This window comes from Coregonus lavaretus (genome assembly GCF_964263955.1).
Source record: "Coregonus lavaretus genome assembly, chromosome: 23".
Lineage (NCBI taxonomy): Eukaryota > Metazoa > Chordata > Actinopteri > Salmoniformes > Salmonidae > Coregonus > Coregonus lavaretus.
Window position 1 is genome coordinate 2,604,339 of NC_140010.1, and position 23,692 is coordinate 2,628,030.

At 47.9% G+C, this 23,692-nt stretch overlaps 1 protein-coding gene across 2 annotated transcripts in view; it reads left to right on the plus strand.

The window, feature by feature from the left end:
• Nucleotides 1–203: 203 nt before the first annotated feature.
• Nucleotides 204–23,692, plus strand: part of LOC311150657 (guanine nucleotide-binding protein G(olf) subunit alpha-like) — a gene marked incomplete at its 3' end in the record, with an annotated part of 65,665 nt that continues 42,176 nt past the window's right edge. The window contains exons 1-5 of one of the 2 annotated variants that reach the window (XM_084188154.1): nt 204–894; nt 9,586–9,702; nt 22,303–22,375; nt 22,861–22,915; nt 23,226–23,345. In XM_084188154.1, coding sequence (XP_084044280.1) covers nt 414–894; nt 9,586–9,702; nt 22,303–22,375; nt 22,861–22,915; nt 23,226–23,345 — 846 coding nt within the window. In that variant the 5' untranslated portion in view covers nt 204–413. The remainder of the gene's footprint in view (nt 895–9,585; nt 9,703–22,302; nt 22,376–22,860; nt 22,916–23,225; nt 23,346–23,692) is intronic. The other variant, XM_084188155.1, reaches the window with a different exon arrangement.

The following is a 23,692-nucleotide window of genomic DNA, read 5'->3' on the forward strand; positions in this document are numbered from 1 at the left end:
AGCAAACTTCTGGCAATCACAGACACACTAGTGTTGTCTTCTTGCGTTAAATATGACGTAGTATGTCTCTCCCTTAAAAAGGGCGCTTGAGATTTTGTGCAATTGCACAGTGGATGGCTGAATTTTTCTCCCTGGTTTTGCTTTTGCTTTACTTACGGTAAGGTGGACCCGCAGTGTCCAGTATGGATCAGGTGATCCGCTGACTACGGAGCGTAGGCTGACTGGTGAAAAATATAGCAAATGTCGGAGCATAATTCATTCACGAATTTGGATCAAATTGGAATTCAAATCGCAGCACTCGAACTCCAGTGTAACGATGTCGCGCTAGGACTGTTGCGTGAAGGCGGATTTTTTATATTTTAATTTATGCAATACCACATTTACAGAGGAAAAATATTGTCTACACCATCGACATGGGGCTGTGCTACAGTTTGCGTCCCCGGCTCTTCGGGGACCTGAGCGGGTCTATTTCGAACGCTACCTCGGACTCGGATCAGCCTCCAGACCCAGCTGTACCCTGCCGAGCCGGGGGACCTCGTCAAGAGGACACAGGGGGATATGGCGACACCTCGTCGCTCCGAGACGGTAGCGGAAAAGTACGCCTTGGGGACCTAGCCAAGCTCCCGCACGGGGAGCCCCGCGGTAGAGACAACACGGGCACCGATGGAGTGCTCATACAGAACGGGGGTGGAGGCGGAGTAGGCAAGGGAACGGGCAAGGACCGTAGTCGACGCCTACAGTTGCTACAGAAAACAACAAACACCCAAAAACAGAAAAACTGGGACAAACTGCCGGAGGCCGAGAGGGAGGCGAAGAAAGTCAGTAAGAATATTGACAGGGCGCTAAAGGAGCTCAAACGGGAGTACAAACAGACTCACCGGCTGCTATTACTGGGTAGGTTGGCAACATTTTTAACCGTCTCCCTTCTGTTGTGAACGGCGGCCTTTCAGATGCCTATAACGGTCATGTAGGCTATTATAGAGAGATGTCAGTGCTGTCGATGCTTATGTCGCGCTATTTTCCACGTGAAACGGTATCCCCGGTAGTCGTCATTTGACTGAGCTGAAGATGGACGTTGTGTATCACATCCTACCTCCTCTACGCACCAGTTTTGTTCTTGTTCTCGCCATCTCTGTTTTGGTTGCGTTTACGGTTACGTTGATGATGATGATGACTTCCGGGGTGGTTGTTGTTATTATGGTGGGTCTTTTACATCACACACACACACACACACACACACACACACACACTAAACTGATGCATTTAACAAATAGTGTTAAAAAATGATTCTAAAATATAGGGACATTCGGGTGGTTTAAAGACACTATAGCTCACAGTATATGTAGGCTACAGGGTTTTCTATCGGTTCTGATTCTCACAAAGTTAAAATGATTCCTTCCTCTAGTCCCATGGCCTTTATACATAGTGCCTGTTACTATGTCCATATATTACCGAGTGTCAGTGCTGTGGGAAAGATGACTTCAACAGATAATACAAAAGTGTGATTCTTCCAAAATATCAAAAACAGTGTGCTTGACAGGTGGTTCAAATATCTATCAGGTTTTCTACTAACTCTTTCAAACCGATTCCTTCCTCTGGTCTCTCTCTCTCAACCATTCACTTCAAAACGATTCCTTCCTCTGGTCTCTCTCTCTCTCAACCATTCACTTCAAAACGATTCCTTCCTCTGGTCTCTCTCTCTCAACCATTCACACCACCATCCTACTCTTTACAGTGGCCTCCTCTCTGTCCATATATTACCCAGCGTCAGTGGTGTGGGAAAGATCACTTCATCAGGTCGTTATAAATCACTGGTTGTCCACCTTATTCCTCTTTCTCTCTCTCTGAAACGTCTGAACTGTAACTGTTCAGATGGCTGGTTGGACTGTAACTGTTCAGATGGCTGGTTGGACTGTAACTGTTCAGATGGCTGGTTGAACTGTAACTGTTCAGATGGCTGGTTGGACTGTAACTGTTCAGATGGCTGGTTGGACTGGAACTGTTCAGATGGCTGGTTGGACTGTAACTGTTCAGATGGCTGGTTGAACTGTAACTGTTCAGATGGCTGGTTGGACTGTAACTGTTCAGATGGCTGGTTGGACTGTAACTGTTTAGATGGCTGGTTGGACTGTAACTGTTCAGATGGCTGGTTGGACTGTAACTGTTCAGATGGCTGGTTGGACTGTAACTGTTCAGATGGCTGGTTGGACTGTAACTGTTCAGATGGCTGGTTGGACTGTAACTGTTCAGATGGCTGGTTGAACTGTAACTGTTCAGATGGCTGGTTGAACTGTAACTGTTCAGATGGCTGGTTGGACTGTAACTGTTCAGATGGCTGGTTGGACTGTAACTGTTCAGATGGCTGGTTGAACTGTAACTGTTCAGATGGCTGGTTGGACTGTAACTGTTCAGATGGCTGGTTGAACTGTTCAGATGGCTGGTTGAACTGTAACTGTTCAGATGGCTGGTTGGACTGTAACTGTTCAGATGGCTGGTTGGACTGTAACTGTTCAGATGGCTGGTTGAACTGTAACTGTTCAGATGGCTGGTTGGACTGTAACTGTTCAGATGGCTGGTTGGACTGTAACTGTTCAGATGGCTGGTTGGACTGTAACTGTTCAGATGGCTGGTTGGACTGTAATTGTTCAGATGGCTGGTTGGACTGTAACTGTTCAGATGGCTGGTTGGACTGTAACTGTTCAGATGGCTGGTTGAACTGTTCAGATGGCTGGTTGGACTGTAACTGTTCAAATGGCTGGTTGAACTGTTCAGATGGGTGGTTCAGGTTGGACTGGAACTGTTCAGATGGCTGGTTGGACTGTAACTGTTCAGATGGCTGGTTGGACTGTAACTGTTCAGATGGCTGGTTGGACTGTAACTGTTCAGATGGCTGGTTGGACTGTAACTGTTCAGATGGCTGGTTGGACTGTAACTGTTCAGATGGCTGGTTGGACTGTAACTGTTCAGATGGCTGGTTGGACTGTAACTGTTCAGATGGCTGGTTGAACTGTTCAGATGGCTGGTTGAACTGTTCAGATGGCTGGTTGAACTGTAACTGTTCAGATGGCTGGTTGGACTGTAACTGTTCAGATGGCTGGTTGGACTGTAACTGTTCAGATGGCTGGTTGGACTGTAACTGTTCAGATGGCTGGTTGGACTGTAACTGTTCAGATGGCTGGTTGGACTGTAACTGTTCAGATGGCTGGTTGGACTGTAACTGTTCAGATGGCTGGTTGGACTGTAACTGTTCAGATGGCTGGTTGGACTGTAACTGTTCAGATGGCTGGTTGGACTGTAACTGTTCAGATGGCTGGTTGGACTGTAACTGTTCAGATGGCTGGTTGGACTGTAACTGTTCAGATGGCTGGTTGGACTGTAACTGTTCAGATGGCTGGTTGGACTGTAACTGTTCAGATGGCTGGTTGGACTGTAACTGTTCAGATGGCTGGTTGGACTGTAACTGTTCAGATGGCTGGTTGGACTGTAACTGTTCAGATGGCTGGTTGGACTGTAACTGTTCAGATGGCTGGTTGGACTGTAACTGTTCAGATGGCTGGTTGGACTGTAACTGTTCAGATGGCTGGTTGGACTGTAACTGTTCAGATGGCTGGTTGGACTGTAACTGTTCAGATGGCTGGTTGGACTGTAACTGTTCAGATGGCTGGTTGGACTGTAACTGTTCAGATGGCTGGTTGGACTGTAACTGTTCAGATGGCTGGTTGGACTGTAACTGTTCAGATGGCTGGTTGGACTGTAACTGTTCAGATGGCTGGTTGGACTGTAACTGTTCAGATGGCTGGTTGGACTGTAACTGTTCAGATGGCTGGTTGAACTGTTCAGATGGCTGGTTGAACTGTTCAGATGGCTGGTTGAACTGTAACTGTTCAGATGGCTGGTTGAACTGTAACTGTTCAGATGGCTGGTTGGACTGTAACTGTTCAGATGGCTGGTTGAACTGTTCAGATGGCTGGTTGAACTGTTCAGATGGCTGGTTGGACTGTAACTGTTCAGATGGCTGGTTGAACTGTAACTGTTCAGATGGCTGGTTGAACTGTAACTGTTCAGATGGCTGGTTGGACTGTAACTGTTCAGATGGCTGGTTGAACTGTAACTGTTCAGATGGCTGGTTGGACTGTAACTGTTCAGATGGCTGGTTGGACTGTAACTGTTCAGATGGCTGGTTGGACTGTAACTGTTCAGATGGCTGGTTGGACTGTAACTGTTCAGATGGCTGGTTGGACTGTAACTGTTCAGATGGCTGGTTGGACTGTAACTGTTCAGATGGCTGGTTGGACTGTAACTGTTCAGATGGCTGGTTGGACTGTAACTGTTCAGATGGCTGGTTGGACTGTAACTGTTCAGATGGCTGGTTGGACTGTAACTGTTCAGATGGCTGGTTGGACTGTAACTGTTCAGATGGCTGGTTGGACTGTTCAGATGGCTGGTTGAACTGTTCAGATGGCTGGTTGAACTGTAACTGTTCAGATGGCTGGTTGAACTGTAACTGTTCAGATGGCTGGTTGGACTGTAACTGTTCAGATGGCTGGTTGGACTGTTCAGATGGCTGGTTGAACTGTTCAGATGGCTGGTTGGACTGTAACTGTTCAGATGGCTGGTTGAACTGTAACTGTTCAGATGGCTGGTTGAACTGTAACTGTTCAGATGGCTGGTTGGACTGTAACTGTTCAGATGGCTGGTTGAACTGTAACTGTTCAGATGGCTGGTTGGACTGTAACTGTTCAGATGGCTGGTTGGACTGTAACTGTTCAGATGGCTGGTTGGACTGTAACTGTTCAGATGGCTGGTTGGACTGTAACTGTTCAGATGGCTGGTTGGACTGTAACTGTTCAGATGGCTGGTTGGACTGTAACTGTTCAGATGGCTGGTTGGACTGTAACTGTTCAGATGGCTGGTTGGACTGTAACTGTTCAGATGGCTGGTTGGACTGTAACTGTTCAGATGGCTGGTTGAACTCTAACTGTTCAGATGGCTGGTTGGACTGTAACTGTTCAGATGGCTGGTTGGACTGTAACTGTTCAGATGGCTGGTTGGACTGTAACTGTTCAGATGGCTGGTTGGACTGTAACTGTTCAGATGGCTGGTTGAACTGTAACTGTTCAGATGGCTGGTTGAACTGTTCAGATGGGTGGTTCAGGTTGGACTGTAAACTGTTCAGATGGGTGGTTGGGGTTGGGCTGGTTGAACTGTTCAGATGGGTGGTTGGGGTTGGCTTTAGTAGAGGGCCAACGTTTCCACTCAGAGAAGCCAGTGGCTTTTATCAAAGACATCAACATAAAGTAGCCTAGTAGTTTAATAACAGACTGACTCAAAGCTGGAGATGGAGTCTTCAGTCTGTGTTGATTCAGATATGGTACCAGTATTTAGCCTCGTTTAGGCCTAGTTTCAATACAGCTAGGAACGAACTATGGTGGCAAATAGGAGGGAACGCATTCACGGCAGCACTTCAAAGTTAGGTAGCACTTTACATTAAGATACTTTTTAAGGAGGGTGGTTGTAAAGCGCTTATAAGTAGTTGACAGTTCATTACTAGTGAATACATCATTTATAACTCATTCATCAACAGTTATGAACTGTTAACTGACAGTCCTCTACTACTCTGGCCTGCTGGCCCCCCTACCTCTGGCCTGCTGGCCCCCCTACCTCTGGCCTGCTGGCCCCCCTACCTCTGGCCTGCTGGCCCCCCTACCTCTGGCCTGCTGGCCCCCCTACCTCTGCGGAAGCACAGTTCCCGCTCAGCCCAGTCAAAACTGTTCGCTGCTCTGGCACCCCAATGGTGGAACAAGCTCCCTCACGACGCCAGGACAGCAGAGTCACTGACCACCTTCCGGAGACACGTGAAACCCTACCTCCTTTAAGGAATACCTGGGATAGGATAAAAGTAATCCTTCTACCCCCACACTCTCCGTACCCAGTGTTACCCCACTGCCTCCGTACCCAGTGTTACCCCACACTCTCCGTACCCAGTGTTACCCCACACTCTCCGTACCCAGTGTTACCCCACTGCCTCCGTACCCAGTGTTACCCCACAGCCTCCGTACCCAGTGTTACCCCACAGCCTCCGTACCCAGTGTTACCCCACAGCCTCCGTACCCAGTGTTACCCCACACTCTCCGTACCCAGTGTTACCCCACAGCCTCCGTACCCAGTGTTACCCCACAGCCTCCGTACCCAGTGTTACCCCACAGCCTCCGTACCCAGTGTTACCCCACAGCCTCCGTACCCAGTGTTACCCCACAGCCTCCGTACCCAGTGTTACCCCACAGCCTCCGTACCCAGTGTTACCCCACAGCCTCCGTACCCAGGGGTCTGATTAGCAGCCCAGGTATAGGCTATAGGGTTCTTAACAAACTAGCCCTGGGACTTAGGCCTACTTCGTCCCCTCCAGACACCGTGTGTGCCTCCCAAACAGCACCCTATTCCCTAATGTGTACAGTGCACTACTTTTGACCAGGCCCCACCCTTTTCCTTCTATGGTGTGCTACTATTTTGTCCAGAGTCCATCACTACAAGGGGAATACGGTACCAGCCAGCCATGGCCCTGGCCAAAAGTAGTGCACTACATACAGGGGGGAGAACAAGTATTTGATACACTGCCGATTTTACAGGTTTTCCTACTTACAAAGCATGTAGAGGTCTGTAATTTGTATCATAGGTACACTTCAACTGTGAGAGACGGAATCTAAAACAAAAATCCAGAAAATCACATTGTATGATTTGTAAGTAATTAATTTGCATTTTATTGTATGACATAAGTATTTGATACATCAGAAAAGCAGAACTTCATATTTGGTACAGAACCCTTTGTTTGCAATTACAGAGATCATATGTTTCATGTAGGTCTTGACCAGGTTTGCACACACTGCAGCAGGGATTTTGGCCCACTCCTCCATACAGACCTTCTCCAGATCCTTCAGGTTTCGTGGGCTGTCGCTGGGCAATACAGACTTTCAGCTCCCTCCAAAGATGTTCTATTGGGTTCAGGTCTGGAGACTGGCTAGGCCACTCCAGGACCTTGAGATGCTTCTTACGGAGCCGCTTCTTAGTTGTCCTGGCTGTGTGTTTCGGGTCGTTGTCATGCTGGAAGACCTAGCCACGACCCATCTTCAATGCTCTTACTGAGGGAAGGAGGTTGTTGGCCAAGATCTCGCGATACATGGCCCCATCCATCCTCCCCTCAATACGGTGCAGTCGTCCTGTCCCCTTTGCAGAAGAGCATCCCCAAAGAATGATGTTTCCACCTCCATGCTTCACGGTTGGGATGGTGTTCTTGGGGTTGTACTCATCCTTCTTCTTCCTCCAAACACGGCGAGTGGAGTTTAGACCAAAAAGCTATATTTTTGTCTCATCAGACCACATGACCTTCTCCCATTCCTCCTCTGGATCATCCAGATGGTCATTGGCAAACTTCAGACGGGCCTGGACATGCGCTGGCTTGAGCAGGGGGACCTTGCGTGCGCTGCAGGATTCAGCTCTCTTCAGGTCATTGACCAGATCCTGCCGTGTAGTTCTGGGCTGATCCCTCACCTTCCTCATGATCATTGATGCCCCACGAGGTGAGATCTTGCATGGAGCCCCAGGGTGATTGACCGTCATCTTGAACTTCTTCCATTTTCTAATAATTGCGCCAACAGTTGTTGCCTTCTCACCAAGCTACTTGCCTATTGTCCTGTTGCCCATCCCAGCCTTGTGCAGGTCTACAATTTTATCCCTGATGTCCTTACACAGCTCTCTGTTCTTGGCCATTGTGGAGAGGTTGGAGTCTGTTTGATTGAGTGTGTGGACAGGTGTCTTTTATACAGGTAACGAGTTCAAACAGGTGCAGTTAATACAGGTAATGAGTGGAGAACAGGAGGGCTTCTTAAAGAAAAACTAACAGGTCTGTGAGAGCCGGAATTCTTACTGGTTGGTAGGTGTAGTGTGGTGGTGTCGGTTTGTGTTCTCTCTGTTCCTCTGAAAGTGGACACCTTCCAAGGTGTGCCGGCCCGGCTAATCTGGGTCACTTTATCTGTTTGTATTAGCAGCCGGCAGGTGTTTTCTTGAGTAACGATACGGTCAGAAGGAAGTATATCAGTATCTGGTTGGAATACAATTCATAAGTCGTCATTTTTGTTGTGGGGTGTTTTGGAACTGGAATCTAGAATTGATCACTGTTTACATTCTAGAATGTCTGGGCTCTAGAATGTGACTAGTATTCATGATCGTCACCTTGATGAGGGCTTCCCTGTTATCAATCTGGCTTCATTTACATTCAAACCACTTGACTTTGTCTGGTGTACTTTGATAGGCCTACTTTGTGTACTGGTGTTCTGATTTGGTGGCCGGCCAAGCTCACCACTGATTCCAGGACAGGAAGCAGGAAATCCATTGTTAGTTCATATTGGGGCACATGGATACATAACATAGCTCCAGAGAAAGGTGGTGGTGTGGTGGTGGTGGTGGTGGTGTGTGTGAGGTGGTGGGGGGTGTGGTGGTGGGGTGTGGTGGTGGTGGGGTGTTGTGGTGTGTGTGGTGGTGTGTGGTGTGGTGGGGTGTGGTGGTGGTGTGGGGGTGTGGTTTGGTGGTGGTGGTGGGGGGTGTGGGGTGGTGGTGGTGGTGGTGGGGGGTATGGTTTGGTGGTGGTGGTGTGTGTGAGGTGGTGGTGGGTGTGGGGGGTGTGGTGGTGGGGTGTGTGTAAGGTGGTGGTGCTGTGTGTGAGGTGGTGGTGGGTGTGGGGGGTGTGGTGGTGGGGTGTGTGTGGTGGTGGTGCTGTGTGTGGTGGTGGGGTGTGTGTGAGGGGTGGTGGTGCTGTGTGTGGTGGTGGTGCTGTGTGTGGTGGTGGTGGTGCTGTGTGTGAGGGGTGGTGGTGCTGTGTGTGTGAGGGGTGGTGGTGGTGTGTGTGGTGGTGGTGGGGTGTGTAAGGTGGTGGTGCTGTGTGTGGTGGTGGTGGTGCTGTGTGTGAGGGGTGGTGGTGCTGTGTGTGAGGGGTGGTGGTGCTGTGTGTGAGGGGTGGTGGTGGTGGTGTGGTGTGAGGGGTGGTCGTGGTGTGGTGTGTGGTGGTGGGGTGTGTGGTTGTGTGTGTGTGTGTGGTGTGTGTGTGGTGGTGGTGCTGTGTGTGGTTGTGTGTGTGTGTGGTGTGTGTGTGGTGGTGGTGCTGTGTGTGGTTGTGTGTGTGTGTGGTGTGTGTGTGGTGGTGGTGCTGTGTGTGGTTGTGTGTGTGTGTGGTGTGTGTGGTGGTGGTGGTGCTGTGTGTGTGTGTGGTGGTGGGGGGTGGTGTGGTGTGGTGTGGTGTGGTGGTGGTGGGGTGTGGTGTGGTGGTGGTGGTGGGGTGTGTAAGGTGGTGGTGGGGTGTGTGGTGTGTGTGTGGTGGTGGTGCTGTGTGTGGTTGTGTGTGTGTGTGGTAACATCGTTCATTAGCAGTGTTCTTAGATGTCCTTAACTGCCTGTTCATATTTCCTGAGACCCAACTCGACCCCTGACCCTTAGGGCTAGGCACCCCGTCAATCTAAATGGGATTGGATAGGTTTAGGCAGGTAATTTATAGACTTGGTGGGATTGTTCACCCTGTTGTTTACCCAATCATTTCAGATCTACAGGACCACTACTCAGAGAACAGCATTATGAGGGAAAGTGATCAAGGAGGCAAGGAAAAGGGACAAGGAAACAAGGCCAAGAGGATTTATACACAGCCATTGAGATATTCTGGTGGGTTTCCTTTCTTTCAGCTACCAGCATGCATTTTGCTCATTCGAAATGTGTAACCAAACCATCATTAGGAAAGTGGCTGGTTCACCCTTGAGTTGACCTTAACTACAGGTCCAGAGTCAGATATGTTGTTATCCTCCTAATGGTTTAGGTTAGGAATGGGGGTACAATTAATAGAGGGCTGTGTGTCAAGCATCTCAGAGTGGGAGTGCTGGTCTAGGACTAATAATCTCCTCTACTCTTGGCTCAAAGTAGAGGAGTGATTGACTGCATCAATTCTTGTTTTTGTGAAAAATATTGTGTTAAATTCCAAATTGTCTGTATAATCAATTTACTACTCTGACAGAAATACTTACCCCACCAGACATGCCACCTGGGGTCTCTTCAAAGGGCCCAAATCCAGAAGGAATTCAAGGCAACACACAGTTAGGCTGGGCGATATGGCCTAAAAGTCTTATCTCCATTCTTTGGAACTTATGCGTGATATATACAGTACCAGTCAAAAGTTAGGACACACCTGCTCATTCCAGGGTTTTTCTTTATTTTTACTATTTTCTACATTGTAGAATAATAGTGAAGACATCAAAACTATGAAATAACATATATGGAATTATGTAGTAACCAAAAAGTGTTACACAAATCAAAATATATTTTATTTTTGAGATTCTTCAAAGTAGCCACCCTTTGCCTGGATGACAGCTTTGCACACTCTTGGCATTCTCTCAACAAGCTTCATGAGGTAGTCACCTGGAAATACATTTCAATTAACAGGTGTGCCTTGTTAAAAGTTACTTTGTGGAATTTATTTCCTTCTTAACGCGTTTGAGCCAATCAGTTGTGTTGTGACAAGGTAGGGTTGGGATACAGAAAATAGCCCTATTTGGTAAAAGACCAAGTCCATATTATGGCAAGAACAGCTCAAATAAGCAAAGAGAAACAACAGTCCATCATTACTTTAAGACATGAAGGTCAGTCAATCCGGAACATTAATCCGGAGACTGCGTGAATCAGGCCTTCATGGTCAAATTGCTGCAAAGAAACCACTACTAAAGGACACCAATAAGAAGAAGAGACTTGCTTGGGCCAAGAAACATGAGCAATGGACATTAGACCGGTGGAAATCTGTCCTTTGGTCTGAGATTTTTGGTTCCAACCGCCGTGTCTTTGTGAGACGCAGAGTAGGTGAACAGATGATCTCTACATGGAGGAGGAGGTGTGATGGTGTGGGGGTATTTTGCTGGTGATACTGTCTGTGATTTATTTAGAATTCAAGGCACACTTAACCAGCATGGCTACCACAGCATTCTGCAGCGATACGCCATCCCATCTGGTTTGCGCTTAGTGGGACTATCATTTGTTTTTCAATAGGACAATGACCCAACACACCTCCAGGCTGTGTAAGGGCTATTTGACCAAGAAGGAGAGTGATGGAGTGCTGCATCAGATGTCCTGGCCTCCACAATCACCCAACCTCAACCCAATTGAGATGGTTTGGGATGAGTCGGACCGCAGAGTGAAGGAAAAGCAGCCAAGAAGTGCTCAACATATGTGGGAACTCCTTCAAGACTGTTGGAAAAGCATTCCTCATGAAGCTGGTTGAGAGAATGCCAAGAGTGTGCAAAGCTGTCATCAAGGCAAAGGGTGGCTATTTGGATTTGTTTAACACTTTCTTGGTTACTACATGATTCCATATGTGTTATTTCATAGTTTTGATGTCTTCACTATTATTCTACAATGTAGAAAATAGTAAAAATAAAGAAAAAACCCTTACATGAGCAGACGCTCTTATCCAGAGCGACTTACAGTTAGTGAATACATATTTTTTTATACTGGCCCCCCGTGGGAATCGAACCCACAACCCTGGTGTTGCAAACGCCATGCTCTATCAACTGAGCTACATCCCTGCCGGCCATTCCCTCCCCTACCCTGGACGACGCTGGGCCAATTGTGCGCCGCCCCATGGGTCTCCCGGTAGTGGTACTGTGTGTGTGTGTGTGTGTGTGTGTATAGGAAGGTTCACAGTGGACACAGCACAGACCTTCTAGATATTCCATAAAAAAATCAGCTGTTTCCAGCTACAATAGCCATTTACAACATTAACAATGTCTACACTGTATTTCTGATCAATTTGATGTTATTTTAATGGACAAAATAATTGCTTTTCTTTCGAAAACAAGGACATTTCTAAGTGACCCCAAACTTTTGAACCATAGTGTATATATAAAAGATTATTGCGATACAGGTATTTGGAACATAGCGCTAAAACATACATTCAAATTAATTCGATATATCGCCCAGACCGACCCAGGGACAGGAGAAAGGGACTAATGGGGGCAGTTGAAATCAGTGAGGGGACACAATTTTGGGGGGGGTTCTTGCATTAAATGGAATTATATTGAATTCTGCTTATATCACACTATTCCATAAACAACCGTTCAAATGCCGAGACTCCGACCGAGACCATTGAGTGCTTTTGAATTGACAGGTTGGCGCGAAATCTGCACTGTATCAGCACAATGGACAGCATCCTACACGCTAAAGTAAGGCCGTACACACAGCTGTCTTACCAATGTAAATGCTGAGAGTAGTAGCCTAGTTATTCATGCATGCAACAAAAAAATATTGAATAGCAGTTTGGCTTAGAATACCTTCAACTGTGAATGCGAACAAATAAATGCGAACAGAACAAAACAGCGGTGGTACCAAGTAGGCCCAGTAAACTAAATATCAGATCAATAAAGACATGACACCATCTATATTTAGTCTAGTTACATTAACAGTAAACAAACACAGTAAACAAAAGGCAAATGGAGATCCAAATAACCAAAAAGATAGCCTACAGTGAGATGCAGCCACGCACAGCTGTTTTAACAAATAAATAAGCCTATAAGGCCCGCTTCAAACATGGAAAATCACGAGTACAGCAACACGTGGTGATATGGCACGATACACTTCTGTGGATCAAATTCGACAGTTCCAATTCCAACCAGGAAAACCAATCGGCTACCAAGACAACCATAATAGAATGGATCTATTTCTATGATGAAAACATACCCATATGTAGCTATACCCAAGGGAGTCATTTGGGTTCTTGCATTGGGAATTATATTGAATTCCGCTATACCACAATAAATATAAAAGTTAAAATACCGACGTCATTGAGTCACCGAGAAGTGACAGGCTCTGTCGTATCCGGCTCGGCGACCGGGAGACCCATGGGGGCGGCGCATAATTGGCCCTGCGTCGTCCAGGGTAGGGGAGGGAATGGCCGGCAGGGATGTATCTCAGTTGGTAGAGCATGGCGTTTGACAATGCCAGGGTTGTGGGTTCAATTCCCACGGGGGGCCAGTATGAAAAATTAAATCATGTATGCACTGTAAGTCGCTCTGGATAAGAGCGTCTGCTAAATGACTAAAATGTAAAAAAAAATGTAAAATGTAAGTGACAGGTTGGCACACTATCAGCTCCATGGACAATGCCCTACACACTAAAGCAAGGCCGTTGAAAACCTATGCTGGCTAAGGAAGTAATTTGCCATTCCATACCCTAGATCTTTGTTGAAAATTATGCCTCTATCACCAAGATCTCGATCAAAACCCAACCAGCTAGATTGTTTCTTACCTTTTCAGAAGAGTTGCAGCCTCCTTGATGCTCTGTGGAACTTCCCGAGTAATCAATCAATCATCTTGTAAGATCCCCCTCAAATGCCAGTTGGATTAGTTAAGCTTTCCTCGGGTGTAGCATGCTTCTTCTGTGCTGACTGAACACATTTGTCAAAGTGGAAAATGAGTTCTCGCCCTGTAACTGTGGACGCCCCGCCCCACTCATGAGCCCTATGATTTCATGTTGAATATGATGTGGCATTGTGGGTATGGTGCTAAACACCTTGGCAAGTTCCTTGTCCTTTCAGAGAGTATATTCCATCAGGAAAAAGTCCACTGCCCCCCCCCCCCCCCCTCCCCTTTTGACTCTATTGCGTCCAATGTCTCCCTCAGTGGTTGCTGATTTGAAACAAGGAACTCAATGATGTCCACAATCGCCGACAATATACAGCACATGCGATTTCTTGCCAGCTGCCGATCATTTAAAAAGGGTTGACAACCATGTTCCCAATAGCACTTCAAACTAGTTGTTCTACCCACAATGCAGTGCGTTTCAAATGCTCTTGATGATGCCTACCTAATCCTTAGGTACTATCAATAGCATGCTTCCAGTCAGAATACCCAGCTTGGGTGAAGGTCTGCGTTAGCATTGGACCCAACACAGAACCTTCGACATGGGGGAAACAAAATGCCGTATCTGCGGTAACAGAGTAGTCCAGCCACTCTCTTCCTATGAACCAGTTGCTATTAAATGAACGTTTTTTGGACAGAAAACCTGCAGCCAGGGTAGGATTTCTAGGCCTAACCTGGGCTGGCGCCTCTGTTCTAAGATTATCAGGAACAATTGGAAGTGGATTGAATTTATTGAATTTATTAGACAAGGGTGGGTAGGCTGCTGCACGCGGAGCTAGCTGGAGCTCGGTGATTTGAGGCTGCTGCACGCGGAGCTAGCTGGAGCTCGGTGATTTGAGGCTGCTGCACGCGGAGCTAGCTGGAGCTCGGTGATTTGAGGCTGCTGCACGCGGAGCTAGCTGGAGCTCGGTGATTTGAGGCTGCTGCACGCGGAGCTAGCTGGAGCTCGGTGGTTTGATGCTGCTGCACGCGGAGCTAGCTGGAGCTCGGTGGTTTGAGGCTGCTGCACGCGGAGCTAGCTGGAGCTCGGTGGTTTGATGCTGCTGCACGCGGAGCTAGCTGGAGCTCGGTGGTTTGATGCTGCTGCACGCGGAGCTAGCTGGAGCTCGGTGGTTTGAGGCTGCTGCACGCGGAGCTAGCTGGAGCTCGGTGATTTGAGGCTGCTGCACGCGGAGCTAGCTGGAGCTCGGTGGTTTGATGCTGCTGCACGCGGAGCTAGCTGGAGCTCGGTGATTTGAGGCTGCTGCACGCGGAGCTAGCTGGAGCTCGGTGGTTTGAGGCTGCTGCACGCGGAGCTAGCTGGAGCTCGGTGGTTTGAGGCTGCTGCACGCGGAGCTAGCTGGAGCTCGGTGATTTGAGGCTGCTGCACGCGGAGCTAGCTGGAGCTCGGTGGTTTGAGGCTGCTGCACGCGGAGCTAGCTGGAGCTCGGTGGTTTGAGGCTGCTGCACGCGGAGCTAGCTGGAGCTCGGTGGTTTGATGCTGCTGCACGCGGAGCTAGCTGGAGCTCGGTGATTTGAGGCTGCTGCACGCGGAGCTAGCTGGAGCTCGGTGGTTTGATGCTGCTGCACGCGGAGCTAGCTGGAGCTCGGTGGTTTGAGGCTGCTGCACGCGGAGCTAGCTGGAGCTCGGTGATTTGAGGCTGCTGCACGCGGAGCTAGCTGGAGCTCGGTGGTTTGATGCTGCTGCACGCGGAGCTAGCTGGAGCTCGGTGATTTGAGGCTGCTGCACGCGGAGCTAGCTGGAGCTCGGTGGTTTGAGGCTGCTGCACGCGGAGCTAGCTGGAGCTCGGTGGTTTGAGGCTGCTGCACGCGGAGCTAGCTGGAGCTCGGTGGTTTGATGCTGCTGCACGCGGAGCTAGCTGGAGCTCGGTGGTTTGATGCTGCTGCACGCGGAGCTAGCTGGAGCTCGGTGGTTTGAGGCTGCTGCACGCGGAGCTAGCTGGAGCTCGGTGGTTTGATGCTGCTGCACGCGGAGCTAGCTGGAGCTCGGTGGTTTGATGCTGCTGCACGCGGAGCTAGCTGGAGCTAGGTGGTTTGAGGCTGCTGCACGCGGAGCTAGCTGGAGCTCGGTGGTTTGAGGCTGCTGCACGCGGAGCTAGCTGGAGCTAGGTGGTTTGAGGCTGCTGCACGCGGAGCTAGCTGGAGCTAGGTGGTTTGAGGCTGCTGCACGCGGAGCTAGCTGGAGCTAGGTGGTTTGAGGCTGCTGCACGCGGAGCTAGCTGGAGCTCGGTGGTTTGAGGCTGCTGCACGCGGAGCTAGCTGGAGCTAGGTGGTTTGAGGCTGCTGCACGCGGAGCTAGCTGGAGCTAGGTGGTTTGAGGCTGCTGCACGCGGAGCTAGCTGGAGCTCGGTGGTTTGAGGCTGCTGCACGCGGAGCTAGCTGGAGCTCGGTGGTTTGATGCTGCTGCACGCGGAGCTAGCTGGAGCTAGGTGGTTTGATGCTGCTGCACGCGGAGCTAGCTGGAGCTCGGTGGTTTGAGGCTGCTGCACGCAGAGCTAGCTGGAGCTCGGTGGTTTGATGCTGCTGCACGCGGAGCTAGCTGGAGCTAGGTGGTTTGATGCTGCTGCACGCGGAGCTAGCTGGAGCTCGGTGGTTTGATGCTGCTGCACGCGGAGCTAGCTGGAGCTCGGTGGTTTGATGCTGCTGCACGCGGAGCTAGCTGGAGCTCGGTGGTTTGATGCTGCTGCTAATTGCGCTCCTCCTCCTTTTGGCTTTGTTTTGGGTACTTTGGTGAAGCCACTTTCTGAAATCCCATCGTAGCTGTGGAGATTAGCTGGTTCCAGCTAGCTAAATAGGCTAAGGCTAATAACACTAATGCTTTTTACAGCTAGCTAAGAAGCTAACTGAACTCTGGAGTGGTGAGGGGCATGAGGTAGAGTTGAGTGAAACAGCTTCAACGGTAAAACTTGACCCTGCCCTTTTATAAATCAAATATTACAGGCTGAGGCGTATCACTTCATTCACGTAGCCTACCACAGATGAGCAGCATTTTCCCCCCAGTTTTTTTGTATGGAAACCCAAAGGAGTCATACCAGTCCCCCCCAGTAGCTCATTTGTACTTTTTTGAAAAACATTTGTATATAGGGACATAAAACTAAAACTGAGGGGGGCTAAGCCCCCTTTTCCCCCCTCGTAAAACCGGGCCGAGCCCAACCCTAGGAACAGTATTATATAGAGCCATGATCACATGGAACTCCCATCTCAAATGACTCAAGCAAACACCAAAATGTGCTTTAAAAAAACCAACAAAAAAACCCACCTCACAACGCCTCTCCCCGATCTGCCCTAGTTAAGGCATATGTATACACTGAGTGTACAAAACATTAAGAACACCTTCCTAATATTGAGTTGCACCCCCCCTTTTGCCCTCAGAACAGACTCAATTCGTCGGGGCGTGGACTCTACAAGGTGTCGAAAGCGTTCCACAGGGATGCTGGCCCATGTTGACTCCAATGCTTCCCACTGTTGTCTCAAGATGGCTGCATGTCCTTTGGGTGGTGGACCATTCTTGATACACACGGGAAACTGTTGAGTGTGAAAAACCCAGCAGTGTTGCAGATCTTAACACAAACCGGTGCGCCTGGCACCTACTACCATACGCCATTTAAAAGACACTTCAGTCTTTTGTCTTGCCCATTCACCCTCTGAATGGCACACGTACACAATCCTTGTCTCAATTGTCTCAAGGCGTAAAAATCCTTCTTTAACCTGTCTCCTCCCCTTCATCTACACTGATTTTGAAGTGGATTTAACAAGTGACATCAATAAGGGATCATAGCTTTCACCTGGATTCACCTGGTCAGTCTGTCACGGAAAGAGCAGGTGTTCCTAATGTTTTGTTACACTCAGTGTATGTAGTAATGCATGGATGTGTGCCTGTAATGTCTGTGTTAATGTTTTTAAGTTAATGTAAATTGTGTTTTTGTCTGTCTTTCGTTATGTGTTGGACCCCAGGAAGACTAGCTGTCGCCATTTGGCGTTGGATAATGGGGATCCCAATAAAATCTATAAATCTATGATCGTGATCTAAAAGGTGCTTGACTTCTATCTCCAGCCACCACCTCCACCACAGCTTCCTCAACCCTCCTGGAATGTCACTTTTTGTAATTAAGAGCAGGTGAACTTTCGGTTGTTCTCCCTAAGAGGGTTTTTACCGTTGACCATCAACACTGACCTTTGCTACCACTGCAGGTTATGTTGCCGGTAGCGACAGTAGCCTATGATCGACAAAATGTTATTGAAGCTAGTGTTTTAACTATATGCACCTGTAATGAGATAGCCCTATTGATCCTACCATTGGTATAAAGTATAGCGATGCATCCCAAATTGAACCCTATTCCCCTATATAGTGCACCAGCGCCCTGGTCAAAAGAAGTGCACTGTATAGGAAATAGGGTGACATTTGGGATGCAGACTGAGTTCAGTTCAGGATGTTTAATCAGTTCTAGTTACTTTTATTATAGTTTATTTAAACAAAATGTGATGATATTAACAGATTTAGAGGAGAACAAAAAAGTTCATCACTCTCAGTTTAACGTAGCGCGTGGCTCATAAACTGAACACTCATTGGGCCTACACAGACCGATACCAGGAAGTTACTTCCTCCCTATAGTTGGCTGGATCTAGCCTAGATAGCCTGTAGGCTAGTAAGCTACGTTTCCAGAGTGTCTTCCCCAACACCACTTATAACTGAATTCTTTAGTCTAGTCAAGCTTCTACGACCCAACAATGTCGACCATAGAGGGCTGCCGTAGTAGTATCCACCTGGTAAATGCATGCTATACCCATCACAGCCACTAGAGGGTGCTATGGGGCTACTTGCTGTGTTGACCTTGCAGTCTGAGGTGCGGAGACGGGTTAAACTACTGTCACCAGTTTATGGATGGACTGAATGAATGCTTGGTTTAGCTCTGGGGGTAAAGTGTACCTTAGGTACAGATCTAGGACCAGTTTCCCCTCCCTCAACCCATTAGTGGGGGAAATGCTAAACTGACCCAGAATCAGTGTCTAGGGTCAACTTCACCCAACACCCTGGGTTACATTTTTACATTTACATTTGAGTCATTTAGCAGACGCTCTTATCCAGAGCGACTTACAGTTAGTGAGTTCATACATTATTATTATTATTATCATATTTATTTATTTTCATACTGGCCCCCCCATGGGAATCGAACCCACAACCCTGGCGTTGCAAACGCCATGCTATACCAACTAAGCTCCATCCTTGCCGGCCATTCTCTCCCCTACCCTGGACGACGCTGGGCCAATTGTGCGCCGCCCCATGAGTCTTACCATACAGTAGAGCCAGGCATCACTCATCTCCCTTTAACAAGTAACATTAGCATGTTAATGGCCATTATTAAAACCATTTTTAATTTTGTTTATGATTATTGTTTACGAAACCCATGACTAACCAACGGATAGTGTTGCATTTGCTTTGTCTAGGGGTCTTAACCCTAGTTACATGGTCTCTAACCTGAATGAATGTGTGCATAAATGTGAGAAATCAGCGTTTGAGGACCGTGTTGGATGCACATGTGCCCAGGGAGACAGCAACCTTACCTTAGGTCCAGGGAGACAGCAACCTTACCTTAGTTCCAGGGAGACAGCAACCTTACCTTAGGTCCAGGGAGACAGCAACCTTACCTTAGGTCCAGGGAGACAGCAACCTTACCTTAGGTCCAGGGAGACAGCAACCTTACCTTGGTCCAGGGAGACAGCAACCTTACCTTAGGTCCAGGGAGACAGCAACCTTACCTTAGGTCCAGGGAGACAGCAACCTTACCTTAGGTCCAGGGAGACAGCAACCTTACCTTGGTCCAGGGAGACAGCAACCTTACCTTAGTCCAGGGAGTCAGCAACCTTACCTTAAGTCCAGGGAGACAGCAACCTTACCTTAGTCCAGGGAGACAGCAACCTTACCTTAGGTCCAGGGAGACAGCAACCTTACCTTAGTCCAGGGAGACAGCAACCTTACCTTAGGTCCAGGGAGACAGCAACCTTACCTTAGTCCAGGGAGTCAGCAACCTTACCTTAAGTCCAGGGCCAGCGCTTTCTTGACTCCTTTGGGTCGGCCAGTCCAAGCAGATTGTTATTTGTTCAGATGGTCATAAACATAAATATGTACAAAAAGGAAACATACCAAAGGCCCAAACTAAAGATTCAAAATCAAACAAAGGGCCTCATGGCCACCAAACGGCTCTGCCAGCTGGGACACTGACTGACCATCGCCTACCCAGTCCCCTGTAGCTCAGTTGGTAGAGCATGGCGCTTGCAACGCCAGGGTTGTGGGTTCGTTTCCCACGGGGGGGGGGGGGCAGGGGCAGTATTGAAATGTATGCACTAACTGTAAGTCGCTTTGGATAAGAGCGTCTGCTAAAATGACTAAAATGTAAATGTTGGCAGTACCTGATGTGCTTATCGACCAGGCGCAGCATATGAAAAAGGTTGCTGCTGCCCCCTGGGGGATAGAATGTGGAAGTGGTAGTGAGCTGTAGAGCCCTATCTAACCTATTCCATAACACTGTGTGAGGACAGAGACAGACAGTGGTCTGGTCTCAACGGCTTCAGTGACATATAGACCAAGAGGAGTGACGATAAGGAAACCCAGGAGGTTTTTCTTGACAACTTGAATTTAGCTGCTGATCCATTGGCGCAGTAGTGCTTCCATAGTTTAAACATCTGAACAGGCTGTGAGCGGATACAATGAATAACAGACGTTCACATTTTCAATGAATAGATGCCTTATTTGTAGAAATTGTCAGTACATTAATCAATGTAATGGATCAAATCAAATGTTATTTATATTTAGTTATTTTTTGCAACAACATTTGTCACAGTGCTTCAACATAACCCCCCAGAGTACTACTAAATACAAAAATCAAATACATTTTATTTAGCAGACGTTCCGACTTACAGGAGCAATTAGGGTTAAGTGCCTTGCTCAAGGGCACATCGACTGATTTTTTCACCTAGTCGGCTCGGGGGATTAGAACCAGCGACTTTTCGGTTACTGGCACAACGCTCTTAACCACTAAGCTACCAGAGTAACAGTACCGTGGCAAGGAAAAAACTCCATAAGGAAGAAACCTCGAGAGGAACCAGATGCAGCTGTAGTAATATTGGTGGATGTAGCCAGAGGTTTTTAATATTGTTCCATTCCATTCCGTCCTGTCTGTCTGTCTGATATTTGATTTTATCCTTATCTATTGCTACAGTTAAAATGACATCTCATGATAAGTGTTCTTTATTTTGAGATAGAATGTAACATCTATTGAAATAGAAACCTGCTAAAACAAACATACACTCTATCATGCCGCCCTACGCAGCAAGCATGTAAACAGGCCGTTACAGTAAAGATGGGTGAATATGCGCAAGGGCTCTACTCCCGCGGTCTCCTACAGGGGCTGAACTGGCAGTTGCGCGCCGGTGTGGAGAATTACCGCGGCGCAGAGAACCCGCTTTCCCACCGGAGCGGAGGGGCTCTGGTCTTCTTCTTCCGTGGAGTTTATCGGTTGTTGGCATCCAACGTTATGGTGCATTACGAGGGGCTCTGTTGCACACGAGAGAAAACAGAATCCCATGGAGAATTTATCAGATGACAGGACTATACTGAATGCAAATGAAAGAAGTCATAGGAGTTGTTAGCAGGGGAGCAAAACTTTTTTTGGAAAGGGCTAGAAATGATCACGCTGCTGCTCCTAGGTTTTGTTCTTTTAGACCGTTTTTTTTGTGTGTAGGTGACTGATAACCTGTGTGTGTATGCCTGTGTTATAGTGGGATATTATTTAGTTTGTAGGCTACGATTGAGAACCTAAACCCGAGGTCAGGGGCACCTCAACGGACTAGCCGACTCTCGTTATTTCTCTCGGTCGACAGAACGACCAACCCTCCTACCAAACCTGTCTGGTGCAGGCGGATAGTCTCTCCCCTCGTCGTTTTTAGGACTGGTAGCTGGACACTGGAAAGTCTGGGAGGGGGGCTCATGTGATTCTAATGGCCCTCCTAACCTGCTCACAGAAATGATCAAATGATATGGAAGCTGATTGTAGGTGTGTGAGCGAGCAGCAGCGTTGTTACATTGTGGCGATGGAAGGTTTTTCTGTGGCTCGGTTCAAAGCTACTTCCTGGTACAACAGAAAGAGGCAGTGCTGAGTTAGAGACCGAATAGACATTTAGATTAGAAAAATACTGAGAGAAGAGGAAAGGAACGAGATAGAAACTCTTGGCCAGAAATCCAAAACCTTCGTTTTCTTGTGTATTTCTCCATTTGTTATTTTAACGATTCGAGTTTTTTTGTGGGGGGTGGGTGGGGGGGGAATCAAAAATAGGTTTGGATGCCGAAGGAAGGTCAGGTTGGTTGCGGCTAAAAAGGAATCGTAGCGGGGAGAACATAGCCCTCCCAACGGCGGAGAAGCGTCGCACCATTTAGGTTTTTCATTATAACGTCTTTGGGTATTATTTCGCATTTTCGATAGACGAGGTAGGTCAACGGAAGATGGGTTGTTTGGGCAACAGCAAGACTGAAGATCAACGCATCGACGAAAAGGCACAACGAGAGGCAAATAAAAAAATTGAAAAACAGTTGCAAAAAGAAAGACAATCATATAACGCGACGCACAGGCTCTTATTATTGGGTAAGGTTTTATTAAACGGATATGTGATCTAAATGTCATTCGTTTACCCCAACACGTATTTTGACAGCTTTCGCAATATGTCATGGAGGTGGATATTGATGGAAGCGAAGCCTAGCAATTAGCTTCATTTCGACATCATTCTTATTCATTTTGAACGGTAACAAGATGACCCTTATCGTTCCGTTATCAGCAACATTGTAACACTATGTCCTGTTTGCCTCATTCTGAAGGTGCTGGAGAGTCCGGGAAAAGCACTGTTGTGAAGCAGATGAGGATTCTTCACGTAAATGGTTTTAACGCAGAGTGAGTACACGCATCCACTGTTATTGAAGGCCCTACCGAATCTCCATTTGACACACAGGCCCAGATATATATACCTATTTCGGAACATATTTTGTTATAATCAGGGTCTCCCTGGCTGTGAGTGAGACTGCCGAGAATAGGCTTTAGAGAACTGAATGGATTTTCCTCAGGCACTGCAGCGCCTAGGCCCTGTCTGTTAGTGACCAACACACCAGGTACTGCCAGGCGGCTAGCGCTAGCAGAAGCAGTATCACCTGGTTTCCCCAGAAGCAGCTTAAGGCTAATGGATCTAACGATGAACTCAGCCTGAAGATGCTTCTGGGGAAACCAGAACTTTAGGTTCTTGGACAGGACCTAGAGCCGGAGTGGGTCTACGCTGCCTTCGTAGTGGGATCTTTAGGTTCTTGGACGAGGACTATTGTGATGTTGTTGTTATCTTGTTGGTCACGGTCTCCTCACGGCTGTGTTCTGTCCTCCTTCACCAGAGAAAAGAAACAGAAAATCCAAGATATTCGGAAAAACGTAAAGGATGCCATAGTGGTGAGTAGGCTAGCATTAATCTGTGTCCTGTTTTAAATAGATTGGTGGTTTACCGGGTTATTCTGTCCGTCCCAAATGGCACCCTATTCCCTATATAGTGCACTACTTTTGACCAGGGCCCAGGGCACTAGGCCTATACAGGGAATAGGGTGGCATTTGGCATGCATCCTCAGTGTTCGATGGAACACCCCAATCCTATTTCCCTTAATAGATAGGCTTATGATCTCATTTAGCCTGTATTTAGCCTGTATTTAGCCTGTATTTATCCAGCTTAACGCCGCTGTGTGTGTTTCTCCCCTCCTCTTTCTAGACCATAGTGTCAGCGATGAGCACCTTGATACCCCCGGTCACTCTAGCCAACCCTGAAGACCAGTTCAGAATCGAGTACATCAAAAGCATAGCTCCTCTCTCGGACGTTGACTACACACAGGTAAGATGGCTGTTTTAGGTTTTCATTCAGGTGTGTGTGTGTGTGTGTGTGTGTGAGCTTGGTGTGTGTGTGTGTGTGTGTGTGAGCTTGGTGTGTGTGTGTGTGTGTATGTGTGTGTGAGCTTGGTGTGTGTGTGTGTGAGCTTGGTGTGTGTGTGTGTGAGCTTGGTGTGTGTGTGAGCTTGGTGTGTGTGTGAGCTTGGTGTGTGTGTGTGTGAGCTTGGTGTGTGTGTGTGTGTGTGTGTGTGTGTGTTGGTGTGTGTTGGTGTGTGTTGGTGTGTGTGTGTGTGGTCATCTTTGCCCAGTAACTTAGAAGAATGAATGTTACACAGTCAGTTATTATCAATG